The sequence below is a fragment of the Amia ocellicauda genome, chromosome 18 (assembly GCF_036373705.1).
Source record: "Amia ocellicauda isolate fAmiCal2 chromosome 18, fAmiCal2.hap1, whole genome shotgun sequence".
Taxonomy (NCBI): Eukaryota; Metazoa; Chordata; class Actinopteri; order Amiiformes; family Amiidae; genus Amia; species Amia ocellicauda.
In genome coordinates this window covers 21,286,654-21,307,505 of record NC_089867.1, presented here as the reverse complement: position 1 = coordinate 21,307,505, position 20,852 = coordinate 21,286,654, and the positions used below count along the sequence as shown (strand labels likewise).

General features: G+C 45.1%; 1 protein-coding gene across 8 annotated transcripts in view; it reads right to left on the bottom strand.

Annotated features, from left to right (window-relative positions):
- Positions 1–1,252: 1,252 nt before the first annotated feature.
- The window catches only part of prdm16 (PR domain containing 16), a 190,527-nt gene continuing 170,927 nt past the window's right edge, over positions 1,253–20,852 (bottom strand). For 2 of the 8 annotated variants that reach the window (XM_066690763.1, XM_066690769.1), the window contains 12 exons: positions 16,552–16,753; positions 16,002–16,149; positions 15,414–15,744; positions 13,072–14,563; positions 12,759–12,846; positions 10,349–10,518; positions 9,992–10,069; positions 6,461–6,630; positions 6,037–6,208; positions 3,412–3,654; positions 2,494–2,668; positions 1,253–1,430 (listed from right to left, as the gene is read on the bottom strand). In XM_066690763.1, coding sequence (XP_066546860.1) covers positions 1,296–1,430; positions 2,494–2,668; positions 3,412–3,654; positions 6,037–6,208; positions 6,461–6,630; positions 9,992–10,069; positions 10,349–10,518; positions 12,759–12,846; positions 13,072–14,563; positions 15,414–15,744; positions 16,002–16,149; positions 16,552–16,753 — 3,404 coding nt within the window. In that variant the 3' untranslated portion in view covers positions 1,253–1,295. The remainder of the gene's footprint in view (positions 1,431–2,493; positions 2,669–3,411; positions 3,655–6,036; positions 6,209–6,460; positions 6,631–9,991; positions 10,070–10,348; positions 10,519–12,758; positions 12,847–13,071; positions 14,564–15,413; positions 15,745–16,001; positions 16,150–16,551; positions 16,754–20,852) is intronic. The other 6 variants (XM_066690765.1, XM_066690766.1, XM_066690764.1 and 3 more) reach the window with 6 other exon arrangements.

The window sequence follows — 20,852 nt, the reverse complement described above, 5'->3', positions numbered from 1 at the left end:
GTCCTCTTTGAGGAATGCATCGTCTGCTCGGGAGTGTTTGTTAAATTATTCTCACTACAGTTTTAGCTGCTTCTTGATAGTATAGTACTTCCATTGTGCAAAACCTCCATATGATTGTAATAATGGTGTGGATATTACGGTCACTGTTGAAAGGTATGTTCACCGAGGAATGTAACCATTAAAATCCATTATGCGACAGTGCAGAGGCAGCCGTGCTAAGACAGTGTGGAGCGAGCGGTCAGCGATCCCTCTGCCGGAGCCTGACAACACGCATCATGAGAACATGAGTCACATTGACGGGCAATCACTGAAGTGTTGCTCTTGTTTGTGCCTCCTGGATTCCTTCACTTTAGACATGTGATGCCACTGCTTGAGTTCACTGTAGCAGTAGTATTAATAATAATAATATTAATAGGTAGCTAGGGAAATAAGTTTCATATGATTGTGATCTAAATTATGCGTTTAAAAATTAACCAAGCCCGCCTGACGAGTGGTATTTTACAGATACTGTATACTGTACACTTCCTTTCCTGGCTGCTGGAGTTCTCACTAAAAGAGCTGGTGCTTTCCCTGGGTTAATGCCCCCACCATTTAAAACATTACTTTCTTTCACAGCCACTCAGATCCGGTGGGGGAGAAACTTAATTACTGTAGGTCTAAGCAAAAAAGTGTGACGATGGCTCTTAGCAGGCAGGGCAGTGGATTTAGCTAGTAATGCCTTCTGCAAACAAGAACAATTGCTGTAATTATTATTATTATTATTATTATTATTATTATTATCTTAATTCCAGCTTTAGAGGCTCAGACAGGAGTGACATAAACTGGATCAACCCAACCACCGAACTCGCTCTTGGTCCCCGTGACTGACAAGTCTGAATTAAGAGTGATGAACGTGTTTGTGTAGTTTTGTTTGTGTTTTCTCCCCCAATGGAGTGTGTTTTCTACAAGACACCAAACCTTCTACGTGCTGTTGGACAGTGACAGTAAGTGGCGCGCGACTGGGGGTGGGCTGGGCCGACTGCCGGACCTCCAGGCCTCTGACAGGGTGAAGCAGAGCCTCCGTGTTCCTCTCCCCGGCCAGCCGTCTGTCCACGCTGACCCTCGGGGTCGGAGTCGCTGGTCCCGGGGTCTCGCATCCTCTCTCTCCTGCTGTCGGGTGGAGTTGGTCCCACTGTTTACTTCGTGGCCAGGCTTCCTCTCTGTCCTTCTCTCTCTTTCGCACTCCCCTCCCCTCCCCCTCCCTTCCCTTCCCCCTACTCTCTCTCCCTCCCCCCCGCCGCTCCTCTCTCGCGCTCTCAGATGTGGTTGAGTGGGTGAAAGCTGCTCGACTCTGATGCGCCCCCTCCCATGTTCAGCCAAGCATCCAGAGAGTTCTGGGAGGATGTGTGCAAAGGATTGTTTTCAGACAGAGACAGCATCATTGCATAAGCCTGGAAAACAGGAAAGTGACAAGTGCTCTTTAACAGATGTGGATTCTTTCAGTATTATCTGATGTTACTGGTGGAATTGCAGAAGTACAAAACCTTTGAAATGGACATGTTTAAGTTACAGCTTTGTCCCCCCCCTCCACACACTGTCTATCTGTCACAGTCTTGTCTAATACAGGACTCCTATCATATTCATTTCACAAACAACATTTTCCAATTTATTTTTTTTGCAGTAACAGTCATAAGGCAGAGACTGTGATGTGAACAACTCAAGTGATCGGGTGACACTCCGGGACATTGCGCTGTGGTTCTCGCTGTGCACCTTAATAAAACCATCTGTTTCGGGATTTTGTGGGAACAGGAGAGGTTTTGAGGACATAAAATAAGTATTAATAGGGTTAGTAACAAGGAGACAAAGCAAAGCCCGAGAATTATTATTTTGTCCCCCTCCCACAAGCAACACATAAATCGGATGCATGACGGGCGAGTCTCAGGCCTGTGTGTGCTACAGTGTCTTCACAGATTGTGTCTCCTGGTCTTCATCAAGGACTGGGAACAGAAGTCCAACCTTTGAACCTCAGACCAGACAAAGGAGATATGGACCTGTCTCTGCTCACACAAACAGCCTCTAACAAATCAGGGAGGTCGGCTTGTTCTCCACCTCCAGGTGCAGATTTGAAAGACGGAACTAAAGATAATAAAATCCGCCTGCTGATGCGATGGGCTTTTTCCTCTCTGTTTGCAGGCTAGGTGAGCTAAGCAACAGCAGATGAATGCTTTATATCCAGGGTGTTTGTCATTGTTTTGTCGTCGCTCTTATCAGCTGCACAGCGGGCCCCGATATTGGTTTTAAGATACTGTGTTAATGATATCAATACGATAGAGTCTGGGGAGTGTAGTGGTAAGCTTAGGGATGGTTGTTTTTATTTGCAAATCAACAAACAAACTCTAAAGATCTCTCTATTGGATGGATCTGATTTGTTCTGAAGATAGATAACACTTTGATTTGGTCTGTTTATGCGCTTTCTGTCCCCTGTTTCCTCTCCTCTGCGTCCAAGACACATACCTGGGTTTTAGCTTGCCTGTACAGCGTCTCTTTTAAAGCCTCGGACTCTAAGGAGGTGTTAAACATGTCTTTAACATCAAACGGCTCCTCAGCGGCCTTGCGGAGATCCAGGCCCTTGTTGAAGCTCGGAATCTGCTCCAGCTCTAAGAGGCCGGCTTCCTCCTCATCAATACACCTGCACCAACGAACGAGGGAGGGGGGGGTGTTCACCTTGGGTTAGCTCTCCCACGACAGCACCCCACAAAGCCAAGCTGACACAAGCAACCCCACCGGGCCCGGGCGTGCACGGGACCACACCGCACAGACATGCAACATGACATGAGACACAGAGGCGAATGGTGGGGATGGTGGAGATGGTGGTTCCATGCAAGCCAGCCATTTCACTTCCATCAGGATGTGCCACAACTCGAGCCAAGGCCTGCTTCCCGAAGGTTTGATGGCCGTCAGACACACGCCATCACGGGATGGAAGACAGGAATGGGGCGGACATGAGAGGCACTCCGCGGTGGGCCGCAAACTAACACACCGAGCTCTGGGCCGACTGCGCAGTGTTTCCTGAAGTGTAGTGATGAAACCTCGGGCCTGGGTTCTCTTACAAATCACCGCTTAGGCCCGTCCACTGTCTTTTTCCAACTGCCGTGTGTGTCAGATAAACCCAATGAGAATTATACAGTGATCATGTATTATTGTAAGTAGTAGTAGAAGTATTAGTATAAGTAGTAGCAGAACTCAAAGTTTAATTGTTTAATTAGTAGAAGAAGGCGGCTGAGGTGCTTTTATAGCATCTTTGTGTTCAGCTGCCTGTCTGTAACGGCTACTAAATGTTGTGAAAGATGGACATAAGAAATTAAAATGAACCACGCCGAGCGGTCAGTGTCCGGCGGAATGGGGAGGGGTGTGCTCTGCCAAAAGGCTCACCTCCTGGTTTGCTCGTAGCTCATGGCGAGAGAGGCGGGCTCCTCCTCGTCCTCGTAGCTGCCCTGGGGTACGGTGGCCGGGGAGATGCCCTCGTCCTGAGACTTCTCCGTCAGGCTGCCGTCCTCGTCCTCGTCGTCCCCCTCTGCCTCCTCTTCCTCCTCCTCCTCCTCTGCGCCTCTGCCACTCAGCTTGGAGTTGGCGAGCGCGTGGATCTGAGGGCGCTCCTCGTCCTGGGTCTCTGGCCTAGAGGAGAGGCGGCACAGTCGCTCCAGGTTCATGTTTGCTTCACTTCTTATTTCAGAGCCACTCCAGCTAAGTTTTCCAATCTATGCCTAGTTAACACTGTCCTCTGTTTGAGACATTCCGATGAGAATATTGGCAAAACGAATCGTTCTGCGTGTTCCACCGTTACTAGACCGAACACCAATACCATGTCTTTATGGGTTGCCACTGGGAAAACTGTGGCTCTGCTAATAGCCTATCAACACAATTATGACTTTCCTCAAGTTTTCCAGGTACTAATGACTAATGATGTCATTTCCTCACGCGAATTTACTCGTCAAGCAGCGACTACATTGAACACAAACAGACATTTATCACATCAGACCTGAACACGAGAAGCTGGAGAGGATGGTGGGTGTGTGTATGTGTGTGTGTGTGTGTGAGTGGGGGGTTCTTAAATAAAACAAAAAAAACCCTGCTTGTTCTCTACTTTCAATCCAGATTAAATATCATATATTTGGACTTTCTCTCAGAGACGCGGAGAGGGAGAGGGAGAAACTCCATGTGGCTCTCGACGGAGCCCAGTTCTGAAGGGACCTGGGTTTTGTCATCTAGTCTAAACACGTCAGTGGGGTGTTTGTGTTAGTAGGGGGCTCCATCAATTTATCTTGGAGATAAATGCCCCAATCTGACTCTCCCTTTGGGCCAATCATGCCAGCCTGCCACAACTCCAGCACTGTCTGTTTCTGTCAGGGCCAGACGAGTTTAAACTGCCCCGATCTTTTACAGGAAATGCCAGGGTCATTTTTTTTTCATGTCAGTTTGAAATAAAAATACTATTTTTTTTTTGGACTGCTTTGCCCATAAAGGTCTATTTCAGATTTGAAAAAATAAGGAAAATACTGAGATTTTTTTAATAAGCTCTCTCAACAGCAGTCCAGTACCAAACTCGCTGCTCTCTCAAGGTACGGCATGTGAAGACGGTTATACACAGCTGTGCGTCTGCGAAAGAAGCTTTTCAATCAGATACAAAACAGAGCACTTATTCGAATTACAGATATTAAAATGCCAAGTTCGCTCGTCTACAATGGGATGGACTATTGATCCCAGATGCCTTGGACTGAATTATCCTCAGCAGAGGCTTTTATGTCTTTGAGAGAAAAATGATTAGACATGTGCGTGCTGGCACATGGAAGAAGTGACTAAAGCGCAGGGAAGAGCATTACATGGTGAAAAAAAGAACTGACGTATGTATATCACGCTCATTTGGAAAGACACTATATATTTCCATTGACACATCCATACACGCAAGAAACCCTCCCGACAGCTCGCACTGGCTTCAGTGTTCTGGCCGCCACAAAGGCCTGTAAATCATAACAGTGGGGAATATGTTTTTTCTTGGTCGGTAATGAGTTTCGTTGTGTGTTTTCACAAGCTCAAAAAAAGACCTTGGTGTGAATCTGGCTATGGTTAAGAGCTACAGACGTCGACGGAGAGTAAATGACACATTCAGCTGTGGCTCCTTCAGAGCTTTGACTGGCACTGTGGTGGGCCTCCATGCATGGCTGCAACCTCCACACTGCAGGGGTCTCTCCGAGCCACCAGGGAGCAGGGATAACCTGCAGAAACAGTCACCGGCTCCCCAGCGAGTTCAGCATTAATGTATGGACTGAGAGAGAGGAAGCACAGGGGCTCCTAATGCTTTTCCTCTTGACTATTCTAGGTAGCAATTCATAATGACAACCTATTCCCAACACCCACCAACTCAACCTGCAATCACAGCTTCTCACAGCCACTCCGCTATTATGTAACTCCTAAACTGGGCAATTACGGCCAAGTGAAACGCCAAACACTCCACACAGGCCAGAGGAGCGGCGCGTGGCAGGACCCGGGCGACTTCTGGTTTTCGTTCTGCTGAGCGCCCGCTGGCTTGACAAGATCCTGCAGGGAGTTACTGATTTGCTTATTTGGACGTTTGTTTGAGCGGGGTTGGGATTGTTTTGAGCTTACAACACAGTTGGGAGATGTCAAATGACAGTAACAAAGTCTGGAGCTTTTCTGGGAACTGTGAATTATGACAGTTTGGTTTCGGCGAGTTGTTGGGAGGCTAGGTGGTCCGGTGGTGACGGTGACGCGCTTCCCAAAGGAGGGTTCCAGCCGGCCTATGGGTCACCCTGAGAAAGTTACTAAACAACGTTTTGGAACAGAAGTAATACTCAGGTCTTACTCAATTGTAAGGGACTCTACAGGGGTTGTACACCCCCAAATCATGTCAGTGTATTAAATGACTTGATAAACTACTTTTAGAAAAAATATTATCGTTATCTGTGTGTGTCAGAGTAAAGAAGGTGATTCCAGTCCACACGCAACGGGCTCCACCCCACAGGTGAGAAAATAACGTACCTCTTATCTGTGGAGCTGGACGCCTGGTTCAGTTCGCTGTTGGAAATAAAATTCCGGATCTCGGAAAAGTAGGAGTCCTCTTTCTCTTCTAAAAGTGCATGATTGTCTGGTTCTGAGGTGGGCGAGGAGATGTTCGTCCCCAGGTTGGAGAGGATGCCAGAATGTTGACTCACTGGGGAGGAAGAGAAGATGAATGCACAACGTGTTTAGCAAAGAAACGTGAACGAGATTCGGAAACATAGATAAATACAAGAATGTGTCTATAAAGTCTTACACACACACAATAAAAGACAAAATTGGGAGACAGGGTGGGAATAGGAAAATACAATTAAAATTCAATAAAACAAATGAGTACAAGTCAAGCGTATGAATGTATAGGTATATTCTCCTATCTGCCGGTGGGGGGCAGGGGGCGCTGGGGTACCTGGGATGTTCTCATGCTCGTGCTTCTTGAGGTGGCGGTCCAGGTTGGTCTGCTGGCCGAAGCAGCGGTTACACAGGTGGCACTTGAAGGGCTTCTCCTTATTGTGAATGTTGCGCACGTGTCTCTGGAGGTTGGAGGAGATGCTGAACGATCGGTCACAGTACTTACATCTGGAGACAGAGATAGAGGGACAGAGAGAGAGAGATCCAGTGAGCGCCCCGGCTCCCAAACATAAACACTAATCAGCATCTGCCAAGTAGCCTAGTCTAAACACAGTGGGAACGCTTGTGTTTATCCTGTTCGTTTCTCAAGATTGATTTGTCATTGCCTCTCTGACAGACAACGCCTCAGAGTCTCGCAGGGGTGAAATCAGATATCGTACTAGCAAACAGTTCGACGAGCACCTCCGGTTGTTTTTCTCACTTTGCGATTGGGGAAAACCCCTTCCCAAAAAAACAGGTCTGATGATACAGAGCATTCATCAGACAGGAGTGCTCGGCTTGGTCTTTCTTGGCTTAAATGTGCTTAAATGAGAAAATATTTCAATATACAAACAATGCTGGCCCAAGAAATAGTTACTGTGATATTCCCTTCCAATTTGATTATTGCTGAATTTATTATGAATTAGTTTATCGGGAAAATGAACAATTGCCCCCCCTTGTGGCAGCGACACAATGTAACACTTTTAGATTGTGTTTGTTGTCTTTCGACATTCCGAGAACTCTCTCCTCTCAGAGTGTGCCGTTTTGACAGCATGTTTTTAAGATGAGTTGCTTCAAGAAAATGACACTGCTATCCATCATAACCCCACAAATAAGCAGATATGTATTCAATTACATCACCAATTTAAAAAATACGTCTTGAAAACATCTGGTATGGAACAATCATCACAAAAATAAAACGTCTCCAGAAGAAACAAATCCCTTTTTGGTTAAGTAATCCAGCCGTGTTTCAGTAAAGTAGTGAAGTGTTTCTGTGTTTCTTCTTCAGCTTTTAACCTCCAGATTCACAATTCCCCAGACTTCATATATGTACTGAAAATGAAGTTGCCAGTATATAAACATGGCATAAATAACAAACTGAAAAATTATCAAATGGGTATATGATATATAGCTGTAAATCTAGTTGGAACAAATTAAAATATAGAAGAATCCATGGGGGGAAAGGTATCTTGTATGTGAAACCTCTCAGGTGTCTTTCCCGTCATCTAAAAGATCGAGAGGGAGAGTCTCAGTGTGGTTCGGAAATGCTCGGTGTTTCGCCAGAGCACTTTCTCTGTGGCTGCGCTGTTTCTCTGGGCACCGCAGGGCGACCAGGAATAATCCAGAGAACATCAATTTTCTGTGATGATAAATAAACACTGTGGGAGTTGTATTTAACTCTTGAGACAGTCCCTCTTTGTTAGGAGGTAGTTCGCCCGGACTCCCGACACACAGCCGTTTCTCTCTCCCCTCCCCGTTCCCAAGTTGGCTTTCAGCGCTAATTGCTTTGGGAAAATCGCTCGTCATCAAGGCCTGGAATCAGACGCACGGCCTTTTCATGTTCTACAGAGCTCTTTATTTTTTTTTTTCGCTCACTAATTTCCAGACTTGGCGCGTCACGGTTCACGGAGAACGGTCAAACGCCGAGAAGAAGGAGGCAAAGAAAAAACGCCAAAAAAAAAAACAGGGCCGAATGATGTTTGTCTGTTGTTGTTGTGTGTTTATTTTATTTTTTTTACAGTTTTATTACTGTTTCCGAGGGGAGTTGAAATTATTTCAGCGTTTTAAGAGGGCTTAACTCGTTTTAATGTCGCGGGGCTGTCCGTGGAGCGTTACGATCTGAATGGGGTCTTTCACTGGTCAGCCCGCATCGGCCAATTTCTGTGCAAAAGAGCCGATAGCATCTCCAGCAGCCAAATTGCCCGCGACAATGGACCATGAAGAGTTTTTAAACAAGCCTTCTTCTCTCTCTCGGCTGGTCTTGCCTTATTTGCCTAGAAGTGGCAGAGATAATGATTCCTGCTATTTGTTAGGGCAAATTGTTTCTAAATGAGCTAATCAGTAGATTATAAAGAACGAGCCGAGCAAGCACTGACTGTGTCCCCCGAGATCGTCGCAGTAAAGTTCACAGTGGCACTGGCACAACTGCCGATAACCAGTCTTTATTCTCAACATTTGTGTGACTATTTCCTATTGGTTTAGCAAACTATCATTTTACATCCCTTTAAACATTCCCTTTAAAGACATTTTGGGCAGCAGGTAATCCTTTTCATCTTCTGCTATCGAGTATACTGCTGAAATCCTCCAGCATTTAAGAAAATAATTGGAATGTCTATACACAATCAGAAACTTAAGAGATTAAGAGGAAAAAAACGTCTCTAACATTCTCATTTCCTGTTTTAGTGTTGATTTTATAGTAAACACCCTGTCTTGTATAACCAAATCTAGTGAATGCAAGTGCTCTACAATACGGAATTGACTCTCTTGCCATTAGCATCCTGATCTCTGACATGCGAGACTGTTGAACTGTGGGCTTCATTGTGTGCACCTTCTGTGAAATGGATGAATGCCTTGCTGGCAAGGAACTGGAAGTGCAAAACATGTTTCCCTTCCTGACAGAACAGAAGCAGAGCTCAGGGCTGCAGGGGTGAAAGGTCGGTGAATTAGGTCCACTCTGAACTAAGTGAAGGAAAATCTTTGATCAGTGTGGTGGAGCTCTTCAGAAATCATCTCATTCCCCACATCAAGTGTTTATAACTAAAAGGGGTCTGTCTGACATGGCAGACGACCACAAATTAGTTGTTTGGCTTCTTAAATTTCTCATGAATGTCATTTGTGTAAACAATTATTTTTCATCTCCTTCCACTCCTCGAGAATGGCATGCAACAGCAATTTTACCTAATAGCGTTGCTTTGAGATCGTTTGTTTTCATTGGTCGTGGGCTGTTTTCAAGACTTCCTCTTGCCCCCCAACCCCAACACGTTCTCCAACTTGGAGATGGTCTGATGTGTTCAAGCACACGCTTCAGAGTAACAGATTGCTTCAGGAAACAGGTTTTTGGGGGGTTTCAAAGTGGAGAGCTCTGTCAGAGTGTGGTGACACTGCCCATCCCTGTTAATCAGCTGCCCGGTCCATTAGTCCACTGTTCTCCACCAAGCACTGCAGCTTGGAAATCAAAGCTTTCCCCGGCAATTACACGTACTGATGTTGGAAAGCGCAGCTGTTCGAGAGCCAAATCAATGATAATTAACTGGTTCTATAAACAGAACACGGAAATCTCCAGGGTGCTATTACAACCCAACATTGTCCAGAAGTTGTTCTCCACCTCCCAAACATCTGGGCAGACAAAATTAATCTTCCTTTTCTTTCTCTGTCTGCATGTCTCCACACGGGGCCCTGAACCCCCCTAATGCAGACATGCACGTAACATTAGCCTATAGCTTAGAAACGAGAAATAAATGCATAATGGAGAAAAAAGTAACCCAATGTTCAAGATGTCTGTGGGAATTTCTGTTTATCGTTACCAAGTGGGAAATGTCGGAGGTCTTACCTGTAGGGCTGCTCTCCTGTGTGTGTCCTCAAGTGCCGGGTGAGATTAGCTGACCTGGGGAAGATTTTCCCACAGTACCTGCAGACAAAATGAAAAAAAAAACAATAAACAAAAAACAAAAAAAACCTTACATGACAAGTCATTAGTCATTTGCTTTACATCCCTCTCTACAACTTTTAAAATTTTGGTCACAATAAAAAAGCACTTAAAGTGTGGATGGACGTAATTAATTTGCTGCTAGCTACTGATGGGGAGGTTCTACTGGCTATTGCCAGCCAACACATGCCCCCTGCTGGTGGGAGGCTTGTACTGTGTGTGTATGTGCGTGTGCATGTGCGTGTGTGAGAGTCTGTGTACCTGCAGGTGTAGCGCTCCTTGCCTTTCCTCAGGATGGCGTCAGAGAGCGAGGGGGGAGGCGAGCGGAAGTTGAAGAGGTGGTGCGAAGGGTGCTGGAGGGAGCTGGAGGCGTCCAGTTTCAAAGCGCCGAAACTCTCCAGCTTCTCCGTCATGTTCTCGATGGCAGACATCTTGGGGCAAGAATGGGCGGCGGGTTAGTGTCAGGAACGTTACGATTTGGTTACTTTTATTCCCCCCCCACGAACACAGTTTTCTCAGATCCATCACAACAAAGGTGATGAAGCCTAAAAATATGAAAAAGATTAGTTTCTTGGATGGACCTTCGGTGACAACGCAGCTTTCATTTGTGCAGTATTGTGTCGGGCTCTTTTTCAACGTACTTGACCAAGCACCATATCTGCAGCAACAGCAAGCGGCAACAAACTAAAAAAGTCACAGAAAAGAAAATATATATGTGTGTGAGAGACAAAAATGCCACTAACGCTATTTTTTAAAGCTAGAAGAGGACATTGGCGAGAGGCAGCTTCAGCCCCCGCTGTCTATGGAGCACAATAGCGGGGTAGTTAGAGTTTCCTGAAAGCCCTGGGATTGCATCATTACGGAGGTAGCGGAAGACAGGAGGAAGCTGTATATCATAGGGTCGGCTCTCGATTGTGCGGCTCCGAGTCACCTCCCTGACCTATCGCACGTTTACAGCTACTTAACAGGGCCCTGGAGACCTGCCCAGCCTGCTCGCTGTTCCCAGCCCGTCTCGCCGAGTACACAGTGAATGCACTATTCAAACCGAAGAGGTGACAATACAATGTACATAGAGATGTCGCCGATACTGTATCTCGATTATACTCGCAACAAAAGATTATCTGGGTGTGTTTATTGTGTGTTTATTACAAACTAAACACAGCCTCTTCGTTTGTTTATTCGATGGTGGCATTTCACTTTATTTCTGTTGCAAACGAATAGTGAAGTCTCATTTAGCACTGATAATGTGTAAGAACTTTATCTGTCAGACTTGATCTATTTTGGAAATATTATTGTACTCAAGTCTGCTCAGACCAGTCAGTCAGAATTCTAGACAAACGTTACAAAACACATTCAAAGTCGTCCGCATAAAGTTTCCCCATATTCATTTGAAGTTCTTTGTAACAGGGTGGTTGGGGGTGATGGGAGGAGGCTTTTGGAAAAAAACACAACACAAGAATTGAATTCCAGAACAGACACAACGTGAGATAAAAGCTGGGAACTTTCTGGACTAAAAATGGAAGCAGAAACTGGTTTACTCGTCAGCACTGGGGGGTCCTCCTGGATGAGAACAAACTCTGCAACCCGGTTTGTCGTCTGAATAGCCTTTTAACACAGGTCCATCAGTTTGTGTGAGGACGAATATTTTCAGTTACTAACCGAGACTTGTACAAACACATTAATCTGTCACAAAGCCTAGAATGGATTCAATTGAGTTCCCTCCATTTCTTTTTAATGTTGTCAGTAGAGCAATTTTTGTCAGTAATGAGTCTTGGGACATGACGGTTTCTAACTGGACGGTTTTGACACGTCGTCTCCTGGGTACCAGCTGTCCCCTGTGCCACCCAGCCTGGCAGAGCGCGAGATGGGGGGATTTCTCACCATTGAGAGAGGGCCAGATTCCCTGGGCAGATAAACCAGTTCCCAACAAGAGCCGCTATTCTACTGGACACAAACACAGGATGTCCCTGATGGACACGCCGGCATTATCTAGCGAGCCAGAGAAGAAAAATGGGGGGAAGTTGTTAAATGTATGCTCTACAGGAGCTACCAGGAGAAACAATGTGAGAACTAAGTTTAGCTTCATAGATTGGTCCGTGGGATAGCTCTCACCATTCAAAAGGTTATTATTCTTATTCTTCTTAATATTATTCTTATTATTATTTTAATTGCCTTGTGGTGGGAACGGTATCTAAGCAGTAAAAAAAACTTGCGTTTAAGACGGCACCGTAAACAAAGCCAGAAGTATTTTCAAAGCCGTACGAGTAACAGATCTTTCTCTTGAGAGACACCTGAACTTCTTTCTAGTCTAACAGAACAGAGAACCCTTGCTTGTGGTAAATTTCAACTTTTAAGGGTAAAAGCCACTCAATGAAACCTCATGCTGCAGAAGAAAGACTGGTTTTCCTCTCCAACTTCTACACCAGAGCAACCTTCGAGCGCACATGTCTTCAGTCTCATCAGACACGCCTCATTTAACAACTTCTCCTTCCTACCGGGGCATGTGTGAGCCATTTGTGATGACAAGAAATAAATAAATCTGGTAATATATAGCTTGCGAGAACGTCTATTATATAATAAACAGTCTGTCGTTGCCAGAGTGCGAGTGCACGCTGAAGTCTTAATGGTCTTTCACCGGACTGAGAGCCAAGAGCCAGCGGGGTGGGCCTACCTGAGGGTGGAAGAGCAGCGGCGACGGCCTCAGGTACTTCTCTTTCAGAGCTCCTACGGGATCCATCAGCTTCCTCTTCTCCACCCTGCTGGACCACAGCACAAAGGGTTACGTACGAAGGTCAAATGTAAAGCCATCTTTCAGTACAACACATTTCACATTCTAATAATTACACAAAGACAGGACTGGGAGGCACGGCACATCGGAGGGGCTGGGACACTGACTGGACATGAAGACAGTGGGGCTTTACTGAAGCCACTGCCGAGCTCAGGCTGAAAGACAGAGCTGCCTGAGGCAAGGTGTGTGGGAATACCTGTAGATTGGGTCCATGAAGAAGGGAGAGGGCTTGGCGTAGTGCAGGGAGGGTGGCTGCGGGGGCTGGGGTGGCTGGTGTTGGGGCGGCTGGTGCTGCGACTGTTGCTGCTGGTGGAGGGTTTGAGGCGGGGGCAGGCCGGGCAGGTCGTCTTTACACAGGCCCTTGCCGGCCGCGTACACGTGGTTCTTGCGGGACTCCGCGGTGTTGCCGTTATGACTGGCGCGGCTGCGGCTGCCGATACTCAGGTCTAAAGGCTGCTCCTCTCCCGGCAGGTGGGGGGCGCTGGGGGCGGGCGGTGGCTTGCTGGGCGGCAGAGGTTGCTTGGTCTCCTTGGGCTTGGTGGTGAGGTCGAAGGGCGACTCGGAGCCCGGGACGCCCATCTTCTGCAGGTGTTCCCTGGGCGATTTGGGCTCGGCCTTGAGGAACATGCTGGGGTTGAGGGCCCGGTCCGTAAAGGGGTACAAGGAATGTGGGAAGTTGGGCAGGAACTGGAAGGGGAACATGGAATGATACGGAAGGGAGCCCATCTTCTTCTCCTGCAGGCCCATGAAACCGGGTCCGAAGTACTTCTCCGCGATGGAGGCGATGGCCTTGATGGAGTCGGTGGCCGCACCCGTGGCGGGGAGGGCCTGCTCGTCAGGGGGCGGGAAGAAGGAGTGCTGGGAAAGGAAGGGCCGGTCGCACGGGAGGTTGCCCGAGCTGGATATGGAGACAGAGCTGCTGCTGACGTCGTCCTGCTTGGTCTCTTGGGCCATCTTCCCCCTGCTCTTGTCTCGGTCGCTGTCTGCGTCGCTGTCCAGATCGGAGCCCGAGACCGTCCCCGTGGTCGTGTCCATGTCGGTACCGCTGGTGGTGTTGACATCCTCCAGATCGCTTCCATCTGACATGTCGCTCACCTTGACCTTAGACTTCTCTGAGTAGGACCCCTCTAGTTTGATCTCTGATTTGTCCTCTAATCGGTTGTGGTGGCCACTGCCACTATTAGTCATAGCAGAGACCATAGACAGAGCCGGGGTGTCCAGGGGGCTCCTGGGAAGCTTGCCATCCTGGCTGTTGTTGAGGGGACTCTTTAGCAAGGGGCTAGGGGGCAACAAAGGGGGTCTTGGGTAGAGTGAGGGGGGGAAGATTCCATGGAAGCCTGGGGGGAGAGTGGGGAAGGCAGGCGGAGCGGTGGAGAAGGGAAGCCCGGCGTGATGGGGCCGAGAGGGGAAGTAATCATTGAAACCCAGGCCAGCGTGGTTGAGGCCGTGGTGGGGTTTCGATTTGCCCATGATGGGGCTGGAGGTCATGGGCATGCCCGGGGTGAACATGCCGCCCGGGGTGTAATGGTTTTTGCCCTCACAGAAGCGCCGGTGCTTGTTGAGGGAAGAGGTAGTGCTGAACATTTGTCCACAGTCCTTGCACTTGATCTGGGTGCGGCAGTCCGCGTGCATCCGCTTATGGCGGCAGAGGTTGGAGAACTGGGTGTAGGACTTGTGACACACTTCACCTGGGAGAACACACAGTCCAAAGAGCCTGGGTTAATACCATTTACATACTGTCAGAGTGTCCATTGATTCATCCTCCTGATAAGTATTTAATTAGCTTACAGTCACCTGGTGATAGTTATCCAACATAATGATTAATTAAAGAAAATAAACAGCACAATTGGTATATTTATCAAAAGATGACAATCATACACCTTATGGTATACTTGTATGAAACCAGGTGACATAATGTAGGTCTATTCGGAAAGCAGCATTTATTACTAAATCAATTTAAATGACTAAACCTGCATAAACAGAACTGCTGCTTTTCCCCTCATATGGATTTAATTTCGCCCTACAATACAACATACTCCAGTCCTGTGACTTGCAGCATCAAACATTATAAACAAGCAGCAAACATGTATGTGATGCAGTCAAGCTAAATGAGTTGGAAGTCGCTAATTTGCTGGGGTGGAAATGTCAGATTCCACCAAATCACATTCCTGACTTCTGACTCATTTAGCCTGATTGCATCATATATTTATACATATGTATACACACTTACATATATATATATATGTGTATTTATATATGTGTGTGTGTGTATTTATATATATATATATATATACAATGCATTTAAAAGCAAAAGCAAAGGAAAAGATCAGAGGGAAAATGGCACTATCAGCATCCATCAATGGGGAGCTGCTACAGAGTGACTTTTACCATTACGTGTCAAATCTGCTCGTGCCATAGCTGTGTTCTGTTAAAAAAGGAACAAGGCCCCTCAAAGGAAAGGAAATAAATAAATTAAAAGGGAAAAAAAAACAGCAAAAGCAAAACAAATTGCTCTAGAATTTCATTTAGTGCTCTGACCTATAAAATTACAGCTGTCACTGGCTCGGGATGGAGTTAGACGGGAGGCCTTTGGACACGCGTAATTATATCTGAGGCTTAGACAAGATGGCTCTGACAACTTACAGATGAAGGGTTTGACACTGCTGTGAATGTGCTTGTGCTGCTTGAGCCCAGAGGAGGTGGCGAAGGTCTTGCCACATTCTGGGCAGGTGTGGGCGCGTGCCCCGACGTGCTGCGAGCGGATGTGACGCTGGAGGTTACTGGGGTCTGTGAAGACCTGCAGGGGGAGCACACACAGCAACACGCTATCACTCACCGTCCCCGGCAGCATTTCTTCACACACAGAGGTCTAATTCAGAGGAAGAATAAGCAAGGACAACATCACCCTGCTGCACTATCTTCTCAACACATTTTCCGTCGTGGTGCGAGATGGTATCGACTATTAAATCTACTCAAGAGTGGGAATCAAACTATATATATTTTTATAGTCTTCTATATTAACACAATAAAGAAATCGAGTACAAACACGTCTCACAATTGCATTAACAAAACTAAAAACTTGCTAGCCACAAGAAAACTCCAGCTTAGAGTGTTGTCACATCTTACCTTATCACAGTTTTCACACTCAAACCGCTTGCCGCTGTCATGTGACATCTGGTGGCGAATGAGGTTGGATTTCCAGTTGAAGGCTTTGGGGCACTGGTCGCACTTGTACTCGCGCTCCTCCGTGTGCACGATCATGTGCTGCTCCAGGCTAGAAGGGACACACCCAACGCCGGTTAGAACGGCTGACGTCACTGAGGGCATGGTTTAGCTCACACGCTCCATGCAGCACAGGCGACCTACGCTAACGAACTTCAGACGGCAGCTAAAACAACCGCGACCACGCGTAGCTTGTCGAAAAGCGGTGTCAAAGTGCTGGCTCTATACATTCATGCACACAGAATAATGGAAACATCTAAAACAGCATCTGTACGTTTGTGAGCAGTCCACCAAAACAGGAGCTCAATGCATTGGTGCTCTCTGTACAACTAGTAATGGGATACTTGCCGATGCAATTCACCTTTGACCTCTTGGAGTTACCTACGCTGCAGTTTCTAACGCACCAAAGCCAATCTGTTTTACAGCTGTGTTGGTCAGGACATGGGCGAGTCACCTGTATTCGGAGGGGAATATCTTCTCACAGTCCTTGCATTCGTGAAGGGGCTCCTCGCCGTCCTCGCCCTCCTGCTTGAAATCATCGTTCAGGGTGTCGAAGATGGAGTTGGCGTTGCTGCAGGAGTATTTCTGGTGCCTTCGGAGATCCAGCTTGGACGGGAAGAGCTCCTCGCAGTCTTCGCAGCGGTACATCTGTTCATCTGAAAGGACACAAAAGCTCAGCGCCATGCCCCACAACCCAACGCTGCAGAAACGGGCCAGCTCTACGGTCTTATTTTGAGTTCTGCTCTGTGTTCCCAGTGGCAACTTGTAGCTGAACAAGATTAATCTTTTAAAAGAAGCCAAAATCAATTCATAAATAAACTAAAGACAAAAATCAACAGGCTTTCAACTTTAAACATGAAACGTTACACAATTAAACACGCACCACAAATCAGACCCTGCTGATTGAGTCATAAGAAGGCAAATCAGCACATTCTCAAACCCATATAAGCCTTTGAACATAACCTTTCCAACATCCTTTAATGCCTTCATTTTAGGCACTGTAATTTGTGTATTTATTTTATTTTATGATAGTTGTTAACCTTGCATGGTTGTGTACATGCAGAACATTGTAACGTGCCTTGGAGAAAAGTGTCTGTTAATTAATACGACTAATACTACTACTACTAATGATATCAATAAAAATAAAATCACAATTATTATATTATTTTATATTTTAAATAGCACTGCCTAATAAACATATAGTAAAAGGATAATATGGATCCAAAGTAAGATGATAAAACAGTTTTATTCAATCAGTTTATTGCAGGATGTTGTTTTATGAAGAGATTAAAATTTGTATTTAATTGTAAAGTTTTGTTTTCTTATGAGTGAAAAAAAAATCTTTCAGGAAAAAAAAAGCCAAACACTTCTCATGAAAGGGCATTTAGTGAATAATTAAAATAATCAATGAGTTAATAAATGCAACTCTCCATCTCAAGTTTCAAATATCCAATTAAGACCGTGTTCGAGGCATTCAGAAACAACATTTTACACTTAGTGTCATGTAATAATAATAATAATAATAAAAAAATCAATTAAAAGTAATGCATGGCTTCAGCCTACTCCTTAATTAGCAAAGCTCTAATTATACGAAAAACCCAGAACCGCTCCAGTTCGTATCAAGCATGCAAATGAAAAGATGCCAGTCCCCCTCTTTTGTACATATACAAAAATAATAAAACCCTCTAATGTACATAATAAATTCTTGCAGTCAAGGTCAAATGCATTAAAACGAGGGCAGCTATTATATAGTTTACAAGGCAGCATCCTGACAAAAGTGCCAAGTTCAATAGTCCATGTGGAGTTGTAAATTTTCCAGAAGAATGACTTCTCTGAAGGCCTGGGCAGCCGGGCGGCCTCCCCCACTAACCTTCGACCGACAGAAGCCAAACTGAAAGTGCGGCAGCGGCTCACAGCGAGGCGAGCGGCTGTGTGTGACCGCAGAGGCCTGCACCGCCCGGCCGCACACACCTGTGGCTTCACTCCACCCACTACAGCTACGGCGCACTCACACATCCAATATATAGTATTATTCAGTAACGTGTATGTTTAATTATCTGCATATTCTTCATTGATAATTAATTTACTAATATGAATAAAATGAAAATGACCAATTTAGTTTAATGTAGAGTAATTCTTATTGCATGTTTAGAATATAGAAAGCGACAGACTGACCTTGCCAAGATCATGACACCAATTATATGTTAAAAAGCAGACATTCAATTGTCATTCAATAGCAGACAGACAACACTGCCTGCTCTTTAAACATGTTCAATCATTTTTTGTCCCAGAGATGGTAAGTAAATACATGAAATCTGCAAATCGGGATCTCATTACCCTGTGCATCACTAAATAAATGCCAACAGGTGAGCAGACTTGGGAATTCGACATGATTCCTGCACAGAGAATGATGGGAACGGAGGCGAACAGGAAACTCAGGGATTTCTTTGGGCACAGAAGTAGAGTTTTTAAAAGTCCCTCGCCAATCATGCATGTCCTGCTTATTCCTTTTGCGACTGAGACTGAGATGTGAAAGTCTGAAGACATATTTCCTATAAATAGGACCTTTTTTCTTTAAGGTTTTTAATATCAAATTTCAAACAACAAACAGAAGACAACAACAAACAGGCTTCGGTCGCACATGGCTATCTTGTTCCATCAGTAACACTCAGGACAAAGGAGGAATGTTAGAGAAAAAATAAATGGGAGACTAATAGCTTTTTCAGAGAAGCAAGGGGAACACAATTATGTACCGTTTAGTGACTAATCTGCAAGCCTGGCCTAAGCCCCTGGAGACTCCCCGAGCCCAGCTCCGAATTCCAGCTCCGATAAGCGAGATGGAGGGGGGGGGCAGCCCTGCACTCTCCCGTTTTTTGGCTCTGAGATCTGAAGATACCTATCTCTCTGAGCAAACATTTTGTATGCGTCAGAAAATGTCCATGCCTCACGAAAACCCTTGTGCTGTCTCGACCATTTTTATTACCCATGACGAGCCAAATATAATTTTTCGGTGTATTTTACTTGCTTATTTATTTTTGCTCTCTGAATCGGGAGAACTACAACCAAACAGTGTACCTGACAACTCTAGTTTGTCGAACGCAGGCGAGAGAATTAGAAGCTGTAGCGGATCAAGATTTTCTACAAGACAGCTTAGTGGGGCTTACCTGTAACAGCACAGTGTGTGGGGATCACATTTTTTGTGCAGTATGCATGTCCTAATTTTGGAATTCACCACGGCACAATCTCTTGCTCTTAAAATGGTCTACTATCCTTTATTACAGTCATCAGTTAATCAGAAGCAAAGGAGGCATATTTCTGTAAATTAAACTGAAATCTGGGTTATTATTAATAAGAACACCTGGAAAAACTGTCACCTGCAATCCCCAAACATTTAAATATTAAACTGTCCTGTATTTTTAAAAACTGATCAAGTGAGGCTGCATTTGTAGGGCAATAATAATCAATATACTTTTCCACTTATTTTGATAATTATGACATTATGATTTAGTGTCTAATCCACCCACTGCTGACATTACTACCAGGCAGAAATTCAGTCGTGTGAATCATGAGCCCAGTTTTCATCAGAACCTCTATTTATTAAAGCCCAGGTGACGTTTAAAGTCTCAAGTATTTAAAATGAAAAACAGATTTCCAACTGATTCCTATTTCTTCTGGATGCAGGCTAGACAACATAATGGCTATCTGCGATGTTTTCAGACTTCAAGCTTACAGCTGACAATGATTTCCATATTACTAAAAGTTGTTTGAGGGAACTCAGTAACAGAAGGCATTAACCTGTCCTACCTACTTTTACTAATAATAACTAAAGATCTACTTTAAGCACATTTCACTCCAGTCTGGGTCTACTACAGATTTTTAAATACTATTTGAAATGTTTACCCTGATCACACTTGATATAAATCTGCTGTTATACATAAGGATAAACTCTTGATGATCAAACCATCACTGTTATTCATTTAGCATCATAAGTCTGACGTTTTGCTGGGCACAATTTAAAATTCTCCCATATGCATCCCCTAAGTAACATTACAAAGACAGATAACTAATTATCAACTGTACTACAAACGTCTAATTTTCGATCTAGCATCATCACATCTCCGATGCTTTACAATTTTTAAATGATTGCATAGAGGAGTCTTTTTACTTGCTTAGAATTCACAGAACCACTTCATTTTAATTCTAGCAAGAGATCTGGATACTTTTCTCCAGTTGTGTTTTACATGCCTAGGACTCAGGTCACGCTAAAGTTGGCCAACACCGCAAATTATACAACCAAATTAATAACTAAATAATCGACAAAAACACGTATTAGGCACTACCTGAGGCAGATTGCTCCTACATTGCCTCCGACGTTGAATGTACATTGATTAAAGGTACCCGCGCATTTCTACAGGAGCTGAATACACACATCTATTAATAAGAGATGCTGTACATCATAAAACACTCAGAGCGGCGATTGTGCATTAACTTTCATTAGACGTTCAATAAAACACACACATTGCAAACAAAGGCATCGTGTGTCCACAGCCAACACACAGCAGCTGACACAGGCAAGCGCTATAAATGCACAAGCTAACTAATAATCCGTTTTATCTGCATGCATATTCAAATTAAAAATCTGAAAATATCAGAAAGCATGCAATTACGGCATAGTGCAATTGTCTTATTGTTTTGCGCAGGCCAAAACTTACCAAGTTTAGCAGACTTTTAATGCAACGAATGCAATAATTATTT